Source organism: Pelobates fuscus, chromosome 3, assembly GCF_036172605.1.
Source record: "Pelobates fuscus isolate aPelFus1 chromosome 3, aPelFus1.pri, whole genome shotgun sequence".
Classification (NCBI taxonomy): Eukaryota; Metazoa; Chordata; class Amphibia; order Anura; family Pelobatidae; genus Pelobates; species Pelobates fuscus.
This window is the reverse complement of record NC_086319.1, coordinates 142,528,408-142,545,749: the sequence shown is the minus strand read 5'-3', so window position 1 is coordinate 142,545,749 and position 17,342 is coordinate 142,528,408. Positions and strand designations below refer to the sequence as shown.

General features: G+C 42.9%; 1 protein-coding gene across 1 annotated transcript in view; it reads right to left on the bottom strand.

Annotated features, from left to right (window-relative positions):
* The window catches only part of GABRA1 (gamma-aminobutyric acid type A receptor subunit alpha1), a 708,344-nt gene that overhangs the window by 475,896 nt on the left and 215,106 nt on the right, over window positions 1-17,342 (bottom strand). The window contains exon 5 of the mRNA XM_063447498.1: window positions 6,837-7,057. Coding sequence (XP_063303568.1) covers window positions 6,837-7,057 — 221 coding nt within the window. The remainder of the gene's footprint in view (window positions 1-6,836; window positions 7,058-17,342) is intronic.

The following is a 17,342-nucleotide window of genomic DNA, read 5'->3' as shown; positions in this document are numbered from 1 at the left end:
CGGAGTACCTGCGACGACATGTGGAGAGGACCCTCACTCGGGAGGAGGCAGCCACACTGGAAACCCCCATCACACTAGAGGAGCTCCAAGCAGCGCTGAAAGGCTCCAAGACAAATAAGGCACCGGGACCCAATGGCCTGCCGGTGCGGTATTTTAAGGAACTGGGAGATATACTCATGCCCAAGCTCCTGACGGGTCTCAACTCACTCTTGGAGGGGGGTACGCTCCCTAGAGATACCCTAACGGCTACGATTACGGTAATCCCGAAGGAAGGCAAGGACCCGGCCAACTGCGCCAGCTACCGACCAATATCACTACTGAACGCTGACCTGAAACTTTTCACGAAGGTCATAGCAACGTGCATAAGCTGGGTCCTGCCAGACCTGATACATCCTGATCAGGTTGGGTTTGTCCCAGGTCGAGAGGCCAGGGCTAACACCATCCGAGCCCTGAATGTCATACACGCCTCAAAGCAGTCGTCGCAGAAGGTCCTTCTCCTCTCAACCGAGGCGGAGAAGGCCTTTGACCGGGTAGACTGGCACTACATGCTCGCGACACTCCAGACAATGGGTTTCGGCCCCCACATCCTTGCGTGGGTCTCCTCCGTATACACGATACCGTCTGCTAGGATCAGGGTGAACGGCGCACTGTCGGACCCAGTGCACATACGCAACGGAACGAGACAGGGATGCCTGCTGTCCCCCCTCCTGTTTGCCCTCTCCCTGGAACCCTTCCTGGGGGTGGTCAGACGGGATGGGGGCATACGGGGGTTTGCTATGCATGAGCAGGAACATAAAGTGGCGGCATATGCCGATGATATGCTGTTTTTTATCAGCGAACCAATGGTCTCCCTGCCGAATCTCCTGAGGGCCTTTGAGGAATACGGACAAATATCGAACTTAAAACTAAACACGGACAAATCAGAGGCTCTCCCCATAACAACGGGTGATACGATGACTACCCACCTTAAAACACAGTATGCCTTCACATGGTGCCAGGAAAAGCTATTATACCTTGGCATCTGGCTACCTGCAGACCTCTCCCGGCTATACACTCACAATTTTGCACCTATACAACAGAAATTGGGCTCGGATTTAGCCAGGTGGGCTGGATTATGCGTATCGTGGTTCGGGAGAATGAACGCGATAAAAATTAATCTCTTGCCCCGACTGTTATACTTGTTTCAGACTATACCTATCTCTATACCAAGGACCTTCTTCAGAGCCATGGACACGGCCATCGCCAAGTTCGTCTGGCTCTCCAAGGCTCCTAGACTGAAAAGATCGCAACTACGACTACCAAAGGCGCAAGGAGGAATGGGACTCCCATCTCTCCTGGACTACTATAGAGCTACACATATCCATAGAATTGTTGACTGGCATGCCACCGGCACACGGAAACAATGGATACACACGGAACGGCTCCAGATGGGAGGCTCGCTGCCAGCGACAATATGGCTGGGAGGCCCATTAACCTTAATGAGAACCCGCAAGCACCCACTTATCGGTGCAACCTTACGAGTTTGGTACTCAATTAGGACTAAACTGGCATGGACGACGACCCCGGGGCCGCTGACACCGATCACACACAACCCAGACCTCGCTGGGGGACTCTCTTTACGCGACGTAGAGGCATTTGGGGACACGGACTGGACGTACATGCAACAGTGGTGCACGAACGACTCGTTAAAACAGCTCCCGGACCTGATCACCGATAGAGTACCAACGGGGCTCGAAAGATACAGGTATTTCCAAATAAAATCGTTCTACCAAGCTCTACCAGGGAAACGCCTAATACATAGACCCCTAACAGAGTTCGAGAAAATATGCACGAAGCGCCAACACTTATGCAGAGGAATCTCGAACCTTTATGCGATGCTGATATCCTCCACACAACACGAGCCCTTGAAACACACCGAACGCTGGGAGGAAGCCACCGGGGTAACGTTGACGGCCCCCCAATGGACGAACATTCACATCTTGACTCACCAAAGCTCAATTAGCTCCAAACTACAGGAACTCAACTATAAAATATTGACCAACTGGTATAGAACCCCAGTGAGAATACAACAGATGATCCCAGACTCCTCGACGACATGTTGGCGCTGTAACAATGAAGTAGGCACAGCTCTTCATATTTGGTGGACATGCCAAAAGATAACCCCATTCTGGCAACAGGTACACGCTCAGATCGAACACATCACGGGCACAGACATTCCCCTGCAGCCACTACAGATGCTACTTCATCATACACCGCTACCCATCTCAAAATATAAAAAGACGCTAACTAAACACCTCCTGAACGCGGCCAAAACGCTCATTCCGACACGATGGCGCTCCACACAGATACCCACCCTGCAACACTGGATGGACAGGGTCGAAGAAATACATGGGATGGAACAGCTAACCGCCGCCCTCAACGGCACCACAGAAAGATACATGCATGTTTGGATGCCATGGCTAACGTATATATCGAATAGACCAAACTAAATCCCAGTACAGACTCCTGACGCAAGCTCGAAACAGGGAACGCTCCGGAGGGTCAAACCTTGAGGGGCCTCTTCGGACCCCGAGGATGTGCCCGGCTGGGCAATGGGGAGGAATGCGGGGGGCTGCGGCCTCGATGGCGAATGTGCCTTCCCCTCCCTCCCCTCTCCCTCCCTGCCTCACCACCACCCACCCACCCTGTACACCCCATCCCCTCCCTCCCTCACACTCCCTGAACACACTGCTCCCAGGAGCTACGTATAGGCTTAAGGCATACGAAGTCGAGGCTTCCGCCTCTCATATGTCACCATGCAAAAGTTAGGGAAGGGCCGCACCCAGGCTCTACAGATAAGCTCCGAACCATGGACAAATACCATGACTCGGGAAGACCAAATGGCAGAGGGCAACAGGGACTTGAGGATAATCGTAAACGTTACATGATGCCATTGGCACTTGCAGAGAGGCATATGGGACCCTAGACCCTCATAAGTGACAGACCGACTGCTGACCACCACCAACTACCCAAGTCGCCAAGCCAGACGCACCCCACAGACGGTTAGCAAGCTCAGACCCTGCAGTCCATACCATTGGCTACGAAGGGGGGGAAAGATGACGGGGAAACTAAACATAATACACGCACTAATGCTACACTGGGGGCAAGCTGAGGGCCCGGTAATCCCTAGATCACCAAAGTCACTGACGGAGAGAGGTGATAGACTGCCCAGTGTACGAACACAAGCTCACACTGAACACTCAATAGATGTGCCACAGAGAGATTAGCTCTATTGCATGGCAGGGCAGGAACTGTGATAGCAAAAGATGCTTTGGCATCACAACACCAAGCCACCCGGCCGGCAAGCTCCATTTCCCCCCCCACACTGCTGACTGATGCCTGCTACACATATACACCTGCTCATTCAGCAGGTATTACAATAATGTTACATCAGCTATGGTCTTGCAACTTTCCCTTTCTGGCACAGGAAATCAAAATTGACGGAGGACCGAAGAGAGTAGCTTAGGGATGACAGATGGGAAAACAAATGATTGGGTAACACAGGGAGCCTCCAATGCTATAGTCCATGGTCCCAAGCTGATATTACCACTTGACATTACGGTTTGCTCACACGGTTATGCTGTTATGCCCGTGATATATACTTACCATGTGAATAAAGGTCTTACACCATTCAATATAAGGACGATAAAGTAGCAGAGGGGGCTACCCCACACAATTGTACCATATACTGGAATAGACCCTAACGGGAGAAAAGAGTGTATCCTTAACTATGTTATCGATGTTTGTGTATAACAAATCCCTTGAACCTTTCATGTCTTGTTTGTTCTTGAAAAACTCAAAATAAAGATTGACCAAACTGAAGATCCTTATGTATACATATAAGTACTAACACACAAACCGCTGAGAGGCCACATTCATCCACACTCAATAACACACCAAGTTGCACATACTCCCAAGTTTTACAACTCATAAACTATACATGTCATTTTCATGCCCAAAGCAGTTCCACAGATTCAGGCTGTGCGGTTGGTCTATCTTTTCCTTCACATAAAGTACCAATTGCACAAACGGATCAGTTTGTGCCTACTGTCATTGGATGCGTCATGTTTGTGAGTTTAGGCTCCAGAAATAGCGCTCCGTTCGTATGGTTTTAGTCGAATGCACGGAAGGTAGATGTTTCAGCGGTGTTCGTGGAAAGTGTAGCCGAAAATAGTTCCACGCATTCGACGACTAAACACAGTGGAGAGTGTCCATCTAACCAAAATGGCCGCCGCATGTTTGTACAGACGAACACTGACCACACTGTTGATTAATTAGAATGTTGAGGTGTTATGTTGAATGTTGTGGTTTTAGAGGTGTTAAGTGGGTCAGGGGGGGTTAATGGGTGACACATTCCTGTTCTGGGTGGTCGGTCTTTCGGCAGAAAATTTGTAATACAAACGGATCTTAGCATATTCACAGGTCCAATAATTTTAGTCGAATGGTTTAAACGAACAGTTTTTCCCAGCTACATAATCAGGGACAACTCACAACCTTGGAATGAGCATGCATGCACAACCTGACCCACAAGGGCCAGATCACAGACAATTACCTACTCCTCATCACTAACCTGCCCCCAGGGCACTGACCTATGTGTCAGCTTGGGAGAGGGACCTGGGCCCACCAGCGACCTGACAGACTGGCAAGACTTCTGGGAGGTCACCACATCCATTTCAATTTGCGTAAATAAGGAACCGGTGTATAAAACACTGCTTAAATGGTACCTAACACCCACACGTCTATACAACATGGGCAGATCCGAATCAGATCTGTGCTGGAAACAATGCGGACACATACATACACCTATGGTGGCAATGCCCGAAACTGATTCCACCATGGGCGGAGGTCGCAAATTTGATCTCAAACCTACTCCAAGTAACTATCCCCTTAGACCCCTGGATATGGCCCCTATTGAAGCAGTGGGAACCCCTAACCAGAGCACAAAATAAACTCACAAATAGAACGGCCCTAGAATGAGAAGGGCAATAGTGGAACTCTGGGGCACCTCAAACCCACACTCTCTACAGTAATTTGCAAAACTAGGAAGGCAGTGGAGATGGATAGGATATCAGTCACAGTCCACAAAACATTGCAGCAATTTAACAAGATATGGGAACCATGGTTAAACGAACCCTCTCTTAGCAACTGGCCCCTGCAGCCAAAAGGCGCATACAGCTTCCAAACGCAAGCTCAGTCCCCACACCCACACATAAACTCAAATAAAGGCATTGCGATCCCCGGTCCAGGTCACGGCCTTGTGCCCACAAAGGAGCCTAGATGGGCGACCCACTTACAAACCCAGCACGCAAGTCCTTCCCCCAACCTGCCCCAGAGAAAAAAAAAATGAGATTGCATCACACCCTTGTACACAACCGAGACCCCGAATAGGAGCCCCCAGAACCCCAAACTGAACCATGGCTACACCCTGGCTACAAGACCGCAACCACACACGCCTATGAACAAACCAGATAAGCAAAACAATCTGATACATTTTTTTTTTTTTTTGCAGGTGAGTTAGTAATAATGGTGCTAATCTGTTTTGGACTAGACCCACTGTCATTTTAGGTATGTTGCTGGGGTTAGTATAAGAAATTAGCTTTGTTTCAGTGCTAGCTTGCTGGAGAAACAGAAAAGTATGTCCGGTCATCTTGGTAGTCAGACCATCCCCCAGGCATTGATATTCATGTATTAGTATTTGCAAAAGACACACAACTTGGCAAGGTAACACAATGTGAGCATAATAGTACTTTGCTGCAGAGAGATTTGGAAAGACTAGGCACTTAAGTGGCAGATTTAATTTAATTTAGATAAATGTTGAAGTTAAGCACTTCAGGGTGAACTTACACCCTAAATAATAGTGGATTAGGCATAACACATGACAAGGATTTGGAAATTGTTATAGACAACAATGTCAATCAGCATTTGCTAAGGTATTGTCATAAAAAGGACATTAATTATTTGGATGAAAATATAATTCTGCCAATGTATGACCACACCTTAAATATGCTGTGCAATTCTGGGCACCTGTTCAAAAGGAGGATTTTATGGCACTAGAAAAAGTACAGATGTTAACTACAAAGTTGACATGAGTAATGGAAGTTTTTAGTTATGTTAAACGGTTAACAAATTTAAATCTGTTTAATTTAGAAACAGTGTGTCTCAAAGAGGATATGATAGCATTATACAAATATATTTGGGGCCAATACAAACCATTATCTGGAAATTTATTCATAAACAGGACTATATAGGATAAAATGTCACCCATTTTTATTGAAAGAAAGGGGATTAAGGCCAAGGCAAAGGATTTTGTTTTCTTCTTTACAGTAAACTCAATCAACATACTTGGAATTATCTGCCTGAAGAGTTGGTTATATCAGAGTCTGTACAGATGTTTAAACAGCAACTGGATGAATACTTGTAAAGGCATAACATTAAAAGGTTATACTTGTAATATATGGGGTAACAGCTTTTTAACCCAAGTAAAGATCTGACTGTCATTCTGGAGTACAGGAATTATTATTTTTTTCCCTAGCTTGTTTCAAAATTGGAAAGTGTTTCAAAATGTTGTTTTTTTCTTTCTTTTGTATCAAAAGCAAAAACAGATGTGTCCAACAAGTTTTCTTTTTTTTCAGTCTATATAACTATGTAACTATGTACTGTTAATACACAAATGAACATGCTACATATATAATAGAAGCAACAATATAACACTGAAAAACAATAAACAATAATTAACAAAGTTAATAAAAAAGCTGGTTATATCATATATTTTTTTTTTTTTTTTTTTGCAGTTTTACCTCATTGTGTAAAGAAGAGTTCCATCCTCTGTAATTCGTAATAATTTGTTGGGCATTGTCATATTGTGTGCCACAGATTTCTTTCCATTATGAAAAAAAGTGTCTGGTGTCCAGATTTTACTAGCCATTAAATTATTCAAGCGTAGAACAGTCATAGGACCCTTGAATTTTAGCCTTTCATCTCTCCAACCTTGTCGAAAGAATACATCAATTGTATATTCCTAAATGTATTGGATTAAACAAAATTAAAAAGTATGTCTACAAAATGCTCACAATGTAACATTCATAAATAAAATAAATATAATTTAAAAATGTATTTATATTACAAGAATTGTATACACTTTACATTTCCATATATTGTCACTGAAATATTTGTTCAGCCAGTTTAGCGAGCTGCATAAATATAGAATTGTATTGAATTGTAATGTGTAACCTTAGTTATGGAAATAGTAACAATTAAGACATCTGTACAATAATTTGACAATTATAAATATGTTTTAAGATGTTTGTGTGTCTATATATTTTTATATTGAATGCATTTTATGAAACATTTAAAACAATCTAAGAATCTTTAACTTATAAAGCTAATTCCCTTTTGTGTTACACTTTGGTTTCTTTCACCATAATAAATAGTTCTCTCTATTATAACACATACTACATTATGCACGTCTGTGATGAACTCACTATTACTGATCTATTGGGAAGAGTTCCCCCTATTTCGTTTTCCAAGTTTCCCCAAACTCAAAGTGCTTTTCCCTGGTTTCGTATTCGCAAACTACCGAGCAACAACCTCCCCCTGGCACCTTTACTACAAAGTAATCAGACTTAAGTGCTCATTCTTGGTGGCCGCCATTCATATAATCGAAAACATGTGCTACAGAAAATGGTTTCCATTTTGCCTGCCGAATGCAGGCAGTGGAACTTCGTCGTCGAGTGTATTGACCTATGGTTTGGTTACCTGACCTCACAAACCCCGGGGAAGATCATACTGTTGCCTACTCCATTCACAGACAAGCCAGAAGAGTGCTTTTCGGTGAACAGTCACTCCCAAACACAGAGATCATTCGCTCCCTACAAGCCAGGGGGAACCTTTATTTGTTTTCATATGAAAGTTGACTGACCGCTATTGTGAAGCTATTGTGGGCAAAAAAACTGCACCCCGGTTGAGATTCAGCTGGAATACAGGGATCGTAGTGCCATTTGGACAACTTGGGCGCTCAGATCCAGGCTATCTGGGGATATAATACTTGTGGGTGTTTTTAGAGATATTATATGTATTTTAGTGTGTTTTTTGCAATATTTTGTACCTGGAAGATAATTAATTTAAGCTAAAGCAAACTCACTTATCTCCCAGACAAAGAGACGCTTGGGCAGGCTTACTGTTGTAGAGAATGGAGAACCCATGCTGGGGGTCTGTGTATATAAACAGATCACTTGGCCCAAACCTTTTTTTTTCCACTTTGTTCTGTTGCACAATTAGTTTAATTTGGAATTTCTTACCTCCTGCTATGTGTTCTTACAGCCTCCTGTGTGTGAATAAATTTTAATTAACCGAGCAGGAAATAACTTCTAAAGTACACACAATTTTGTGTAATAAGCCTTTCCTCTCTCATTCCTCTCTTTTCCTCACATCTCTTTTTTTATTTTCTATATGTGTCCTTTCCTTCCCACAATCTTCTAATGCCCCTTTTCCTTAAATTTAAGATGGTGACCCAATGTTGATTATAATTAGGATCATGAGCATACTTAAAGTTGAGAGCCTGCTTCAAAGGGAAACTATAGTGCCAGGAAGACAAATGTATTTTCCTGGCACTGTAACTCCCTTGAACCCAGCTGGCAAGTGCCCCTCTTTAATCCCCCCACCTCCACCCCGTGTGGCAGACAGCTTCTCCCCTGCCAAAGTCAGCCGGCGGGGAGGGACATAATGTACATACTGCTGTGCTTGCATTAGTACTTGAGTGACGCTGGGTGTCCTCATGCATAGCGTGAGGACGTTCAGCACCAGTTAGGCGACCAAAAGTCGTCTAATGACCTGTAAGTCCCTCTGGTGACTCTCTGGTAGACGGCCACTAGGGTAGAGTTAATATTGGCAGGTAATTAAAGCAAGTTTATTAAAAACAGCAATAATTACCACTGCAGGGTTAAGCGACCTGGGACACTGCACAGATCACTTCAATGAGCTGAAGTGGTCTGGGTGCCTATAGTGTCCCTTTAAGTTGAAGAATAACCTTTTTAAAAGCATATATCAGCACATTCATATGCCTTACAAGGTTTTTAATTAGTTCTTTATTACTATATTTTGGAAAGCTTTGCTAAAGTTTGTTACTTTAGATACAGTTTACCTTTTGCTTAGCAGTCATATGTTGTTGTTTATTTTGTTTCTCTTATTTATGCAAAAACAAAGAGGTTTTAAGCAGGGGCATTAAAAAGTAGGAAAAACGAAGGGGATACTCTACTATAGTGATACCTTCTTTGAATTTAATGTACAAAAGACAACGTCCGTTGATACCATACCACTATAAACTTGTGAACTTGTCATTTGTAAATGTTTGTTTTGCATTTTATTTTTGCATCAACTCTACTCAATAAAATATATTTGAAATAAAAATACAATTTTGTGTGAGTCACAGCTAAGGTAGGTTTGGCTAAGGCTGCATAAAGAAGAGAATTGACCAGTGAGACTGCAGGAGCTGAAACTGAAACAAAACTACATTATTAAGCAACAGTTGGGGCTTACAGAATTCCTTTAAATAAATATATTTCTAATGCTATAGTGTCCCTGTCCCCAGTTAAATATAGGTGCATGTGTGTACTTACCAAAAATTTATAAAATAAAGGATTTACTTACCTTTTTCCACACATCTCTGTCTCCTGTGAAGTCACTGAGGAGGCATATTCTGCTCTGCCATGGCCAAATCTAATGCTCATCATAGAGGAGCACTAAAGATCTGATGTGCATGTGCGACTAACTCCTTGAGCACATCTAATCTTTCCCATAGGAAACCATTAAATCTCATGCTTTCCTATTGGCTTCCACGTAAAACTCAGTCAATGCATCGGAAGGGTCTCTAGTGTTTGTCAGGAAGACAGAGGTGTATTTAATTCTGTAGTTTCTAAAAATATGTATTATTTTATATGGCATGGTTAAAAGGACAGGGCCAATGCACTCACTCAGATTATTTCATTCAAAATAAACATAAAGAAGTCTTAATCTACCATTCAAAAAAGAGCCTCGGACCATTTTGAGGTGCCATATACTTTTTAGTTATACATACAGACATGCTTATTGGAATATTAATATGCTGACAACATAACATTACATAATCTCTATACTAAATATTTGAAGTATGTTCAAACTAAATGATTGCCCTTCCCCCCAATGTAGCATCTCTATGTTTCCAGCATAGTTTGTGTTTGCATTTAAATACTAATGTAGTGTATTAAGATAACCTTACTAGTAATTTTTTATCATTTAGATGTAAAGCAACTGTGTTGTATGTAAGTACTGATACTAGGGCAAACTACTCAATTTATAAGAAAATGTCAGGTCTAACCCAGCACTAGCACTGGTAATGGAAGGGCTTAACTCAGAATATTAATCATCAACTTGAAATTAATAAAATAAAAACGTGAACGTTTCTCTAGGCGATTGTGAAAAATATATTGTGTGCATTTTTAGTTGGACGTTGCTTCAGAAGCAAATTATAATTGCAGATTATGCTAGCTTTAGTGTACCTATAATCTTAATTTTATTAATGACAGGAGGCTTCATATTTGCTTAAGTCTCTCTTTACTAGAACTCCACAGCAGCATAGAAAAACAACCAATCAGAAAAAAGTTAGGTACTATAAAACTCCCCTCCTCATGCATAATTTTCTCTTTCAAGCTGCGACAAACAGAACAAGAGGCAGAAAATATAATGGGGAAGAAACGAAGTCCTAGATACGATGAATACAACAATGTCAATCCTCCGAGAAGAGTTGTCAAACCAGATAGCGTTGATGGACTGTAAACTGAAACGAGAGAAAAAACAGAATCGAACAGGTTGATTATCCAATTAAATGTACTCTGAATAAACATGTAGGTACCCAATGTAGCAACCACATTTATCTTAACATGTAGATATCCCAACCCTACTATGAAACAGACATTAGAAACAAGCGACAGGTAGCAGAGACAACAAGCAGAGTTGCATATGTACCTGATTAATCTAAACTATAAAATTAAACAAGGGAGGGATAAGAATGGGTGGGAAATACTCGCCTCCTGTCATTAATAAAATTAAGATTATAGGTACACTAAAGCTAGCATAATCTCTAATTTTATAACATGACAGGAGGCTTTGTATTTGCTGTTTTAACGCTCAGTCAACAAATCCAACGCTGTTTGTTTCGCTGGTACCTATTCTCGGAGCTACCCAAGCAATCCTAAATGGACTTTCCAACTGCAATAGATGACAATACACCGACCGATGGAGATGCCAGTTGATCAAGTATCCCAAAAAACTGAAAAAACATCCTCCTCTGATAGATCCAATGTATGTGGAGTCGCGACCTGTTACCTACCAGCTGGGCCATGAGCTGGCAAACTGACCTACTAGCCATTTCCCTGCAGTTATGAAACGTCGAAGGTCATTTGCGGACTTAGGGCCGCGATAAGACACGGCCACCATGTCTCAACTCTTGATGTATAAGGTTGCTCCACCGATCGTGCCAGGGTCACCCAGCAATGTGGCCTTGCAGGCAGATCTTAAATCTCAAGGAATGCGTCTAAGTCCACCACTAAATCGCAATAGAACCGAGAAGGATATTTCGTTCCCTCCTGACCTATCCGGTGAGATGTCTCCTCCGAGAATTTAAAATCCAGGCAAGAGTGTGGTCAAACTAGCCATATCCTAAGTGATTCCAATATTCCAAGTGAACGCTGCAATCCTCAGACGCAGTAGAGGAAAGAGTCCAAAAGGACGTCCATTCAGGGTTCCTAACTGAACTCGTGTGGAGGAACGGTGGTCGACTATTCTGGGAGTAGCGAATCCAAGGAATATTCAAAGGGATGGAAAGTGCCAACCGGAGTGCAGATTTCCATCCAAATATGTCCTCGTCTAAGAGTGAAAGATGTCTGCGTAGGAGTCGGGGCACACCAGGTACCCCCACAAGGTCTTGTAGGTCTCCATGACGGCAGTTGAAAAGAAGGTTAGCGTGAATCCAGAACAAAACGGCTCCCGTGAGGGATAAATAGAGTATAGACGGAGGACCCCCATATCCGAACCCTGTTCACCAGGTATGCGTTCCGAGGAGATGGGGTAGTCCTGCCATCTTATCCCAAGATCGTAATGACCGGGGAAGTCAAGACAACCGGGGTTACTGGTCTTACCATGTGATCCATGCAAACGGTTTACCTTCAGACCGGGTAATAGGCCTTCCTTAATCTTATTACTCGAGCAAGGCAGTGCCCGTTTGCTCCATGAAGGTTTCCATATCTCCTTTCACCTAAATATGGGAGAAACTGTCTGCGCAGTTGTTCGCAATGGTCTGGATATCCAAAAACAGAAAGCAATCCTCTGTTTTATATGGTGCAGAATATACCAAAACCTGCACTCACGTAATACCTGAGGTCCATCCGTTAGCTGTACCATCTCCAGGAGTGTGTGTAAATAAGTGGGAGTCTCCCCCCGTTACACCTCTGTGAGAATGTCTCGCGTGTGTTAGAGCGGTCCGGATCCAGTAGATCCATTACAGGAGATAGAATAGAGGGATCCAGTCTAAATATGTATATCTTGCATGACCAGGCAGTCCTCTATAACGAAATCAGTAGCACGGATGTAAGATCGAATTGAATGCAGGAGGGACGCCCTTCCATGTAGCCATCGATGTCTTGCACAGGTACAAGCCTGTGTGATGAACAAACAGTCGGCACTGTAGAGCGTCGAGTGTATGAGAGAGCCGTGCTCTCTACTAATGTGATCGAATATTGTGATAGCGTCCGGCCGATAGCCTGAGCGGGCCGCACCCGTAAATAACCAAACAGTAGAGTCTACATCCGTGACCGGTCCTCTCTATGAGAATGTGTCCTCCAAACATGTCCCCTGTATCCAGCTCGGTCCCTGGCTGAGGTTGAGGGAGGGCTGCGCCCTCTAATAACAAATCAGCGTCCGGTTCCGTATCTGAGAGGGGTTCGCTCTCTGTTCCTGAAGATAAAATATTCTCGGATCGAAGTGATTGAGGGCCGCACCATCCTGTGATCCAAACTAGGGTCCCTAGAGACTCAGGGTGACCAACTGCAGGGTACACCAAATACTAGTATCAGCATAAGGCTGAGGGCAATCTTCGGAATAACGATGGAAAAACTATCAACTGACCGTCCGGATCCCGTGCGCGGGGTCCAGGCTGACCGTTGGTAGTCTGAGGAAAGCTGGAGACGTTCTCCGCAATCCACGAGTGCCCAGGAGGTCGGAGGAGGTCAAGTCAGGCCTCTCGATGACCCGAGCGAAAGGAAAAGGAAGTCACCAATGGGTTCGGCACCAATAGAGCAGGCCTGTCAGAAGGGCACAGGACCAGCATGCCAAACAAATGGACACAGAATAGTTGGCCAAGCAATTAGACACGGACATAGCAGGCCATTCAAATAGGCACCGACATAGTAGGCCAATCAATGGGGCACAGACATAGAAGGCCGTTTCAATGGGCACAGACATAGCAGGCTATTTTAATGGGCACAGACATAGCAGGCCGTTTTAATGGGCACAGACATAGCAGGCCGTTTTAATGGGCACAGACATAGCAGGCCATTTTAATGGGCACAGACATAGCAGGCCGTTCTAATGGGCACAGACATAGCAGGCCAATCAATGGGGCACAGACATAGCAGGCCAATCCTGGGTTGTATATTATATCATATGATTATATGTTATTTATATAGCACCATCCAATTCCGCAGCACTTTACCATGGGCCTTGAATGAGTAATGCGGACCTCTGAGCTTGGGTAGAGTTCCCCCAAAAATTGTAGATCCTCAGAGCACCCTGACATAGGGCCACCAGACATCAACCCTTTTAGACAGTGTAATGCCATGTGAATAACTTGAACCAGGGCTTGCAGTCCCTAAATGCCCAGCAGGCAAATAGCGGTATCCCAGCTGTATTGGGTATAAGCGGAAGTTGTTTCAGTGATTACCATGTCCATGAAAGTAATATACATTGAGCGATACTCTCCTTAAACTGTGAATTGGTATGCACATGCTTACACAGATCTGTTTCATGTTTCAATCATTAATATAGATACCATCATCATATCTGAAAATAGTGTATAGTATCAGTGTAGACTGGTCTCCCATACCAGTTTGAACCAGATCCAGGACTGTTAACTTTATATATATATATGGCATGGACAGCAAATTCATACCAGATTAGTCTCCTCTGAGACCCCATAGCTGGATCCGAAAAAATATATACTGTGAAGCACATGAATCCTAGTTCATAATACCTGTAACTCACAGGAATCTGTGATATACACTATCAGTAAAACTCACAGTATCCTGAGATATACACAGTCAGACAAACTCACAGCAATCTGTGATATACACTGACAGTAAAACTCACAGTATCCTGTGATATACACTGTCAGTAAAACACACAGCAAACTGTGATATACACCGTCAGCAAACTAACAGCAAACTGATATACACTGTCATCAAAACACACAACAATCTGTGATATACACTGTCAGTAAAACTCACAGAAATCTGTGATATACACTGTCAGCAAAACTCACAGAAATCTGTGATATACACTGTCAGCAAAACTCACAGAAATCTGTGATATACACTGTCAGCAAAACTCACAGAAATCTGTGATATACACTGTCAGCAAAACTCACAGAAATCTGTGATATACACTGTCAGTAAAAACTAAATCTTAGCAATACACAGTCAGTTAAACTAAATCTGAGCTATACACAGTCAGTAAAAACACACAGCAATCCGTGAAATACACTGTTAACAAAACCCACAGTAATCTGTGATATATACTTGTCAGCAAAAATCACAGCAATCTTAGGTATATTATGCCCATAAAACTCCTGTCATAGAAACCCAGAAATCTGACAGGTAAAAAAACAGAAGACACACAGTGAGCCTGAGATATACGCTGCAAGAAAACAATCCGCCGGGGAATCCTAGCAGGGTGACAAAGCCGAGCTCCGAACCGTGGACGGTGGAGGGGCCGCGAGTAGGCGCACTCTCTTCCACCTGGTCGGCTGCCCGCGGCTCCGAGAAGAAACTGAGCGCGGCGGGCGGCCACGTGGGTGAGCGGAGCGGCCGCCGGGTACTCGCGTCCGACCGCGAGTACCTCTGTTGCCGGTAAAGTACAAAGGGATTCGGGGAAATCAGTAGACAGCCCGAGGCTAGTCTCCTGAAACCCCGATACAGCATGCAGCCAGCGTATAGAAATGGCGGGACAAGGAGAGTGGGGTAGCGAGGGGAGGGGGTGGAAAGCATACATGAATCCAAAAGAAACTCCCCTAAAACCACCACAGAAAAGGAAAGGTCTCCCCAAGAAGACAGGGGAAGCAAAACATTCAAAAGGCAGGAATTCCAATCATAATCAATCTATCTAAATACAATACATATAACCCACATAAGCAGTAGGAACTAAACACAAAAAATATATAAAATATAAATATATAGAAGAGAAAATATGATACCAAAAAAAAAAAAAAAACTAAGTAAATATATGAAGATATCAAATATAAATCCTAATAAATCATAATAAAACCCAAAGCCACCAACTATAAGCAGGAGGCAGTGGTACTCTGACCTGTACTGTCTGCGGAGCAGCAAAGAAAGGAAATGATGCATGAGGAGGGGAGTTTTATAGTACCTAACTTTTTTCTGATTGGTTGTTTTTCTATGCTGCTGTGGAGTTCTAGTAAAGAGAGACTTAAGCAAATACGAAGCCTCCTGTCATGTTATAAAATTCAAAAGGAAACAGCTAAACTAGATGTCGCTGGAATCCAGACGCACCCTTCATCTCCCCAGCCTTGTGTTTAAGAGCTTTTCTTGGAAGCTCCAACCCTACCTGATCAGAATGTTCTTCCCGGCTGATCCCACCTCCTATAACATCTGATCCAGTACCAGCACTTTATTTAGTCTACCTCAATACAAAAAGAAAGCAGCCTGAACCTCCTTTTCCTACAGAGCACCGCAAATATGGAACGACGCCCCACACACTTTCAAATCTTCCTCAAGTCAAAAGTCCTTTAACCGCTTCAGGACGGAGTCAATAGTGCACGTTCTCATCAAAACAAAATGTAAACAAAAACTGTTATTTGTGCTATATGTCTGTTCACCTGTAGTTCCCCTCTTATTATATATCATTTTGTTCAGGAGAAACATGGCTTTAATTTATCATTAACTATTCATATATGGAACATGAATTATTATGAATAAAATTAAAAAAAATTGAGAAAATAAGATTTATTTTTAAATTTGTATTTCCATCTGACATTTTAGCTGCGAATGTCATAATACTGTTAGGTTTCACTGCAAAAAAATGCACATATTTGTAATCAGCGATGTCTCACGAATACACCAGTACCCCCCATTAACAGGTTTCATGGTGTTTTGGAAAGTTACAGGGTCAAATATAGAATGTTCCATTTTCAAATTGAAATTTGCCAGATTAGTAATATTACCTTTCAGACGGTGTGGTAGCCCAGGAATGAGAATTACCCCCATAATGGCATACCATTTGGAAAAGTAGACAAACCAAGGTATTGAAAGTGGGTTATGTTTTGTCTTTTTTAGTAGCCACTTAGTCACAAACACTGGCCAAATTTAGCGTTCATATTTGCTTTTGTGTGAAAAAAGCAAAAAACTATTATTTGGCCAGTGTTTGTGACTAAGTGGCTACTAAGAAAGACTGGACATACCCCACTTGCAATACCTTGGGTTGTCTACTTTTGCAAATGGTATGCCATCATGAGGGTAATTCTCATTCCTGGGCTACCACACGCTCTCAAAGGCAACATAACCAATCTGGCAAATTTAAATTTTCAATGTCAAAAAAATGAAATGCAAGCCTTATATGTGACTCTCTAACTTTCCAAAACACCATAAAACCTGTACATGGTGCTATGGGCAAATGCAAATATTACAAGTTTTAGAAAGAAATGTTGTATTTCTTAAACTGTGTACTTTGTCTTTAAGCGATATTGCAAACTGACAAGGTGTTAGAAATGGAACATATTGTTTTTCATAACGGTTTCTTTAAGCAATAACCTCAGTGCATAATATGTTTGCGCCATTTTGTCCCAGACAAATTACAATAACAATAATGCATAAACAAGCTTCAAGGCTATACTACGACTCTTTCAGTACACAATATACTGTGGTAACCTTAGTAGATAAGGATGTCCAGACTTTAAAATGCCATCTTGAACTAAGTCAGGAAAATTTCCATGACATATACACCCTTTAGTTATGGCCTTGTATTTTTGCCAAGGTAAGGGA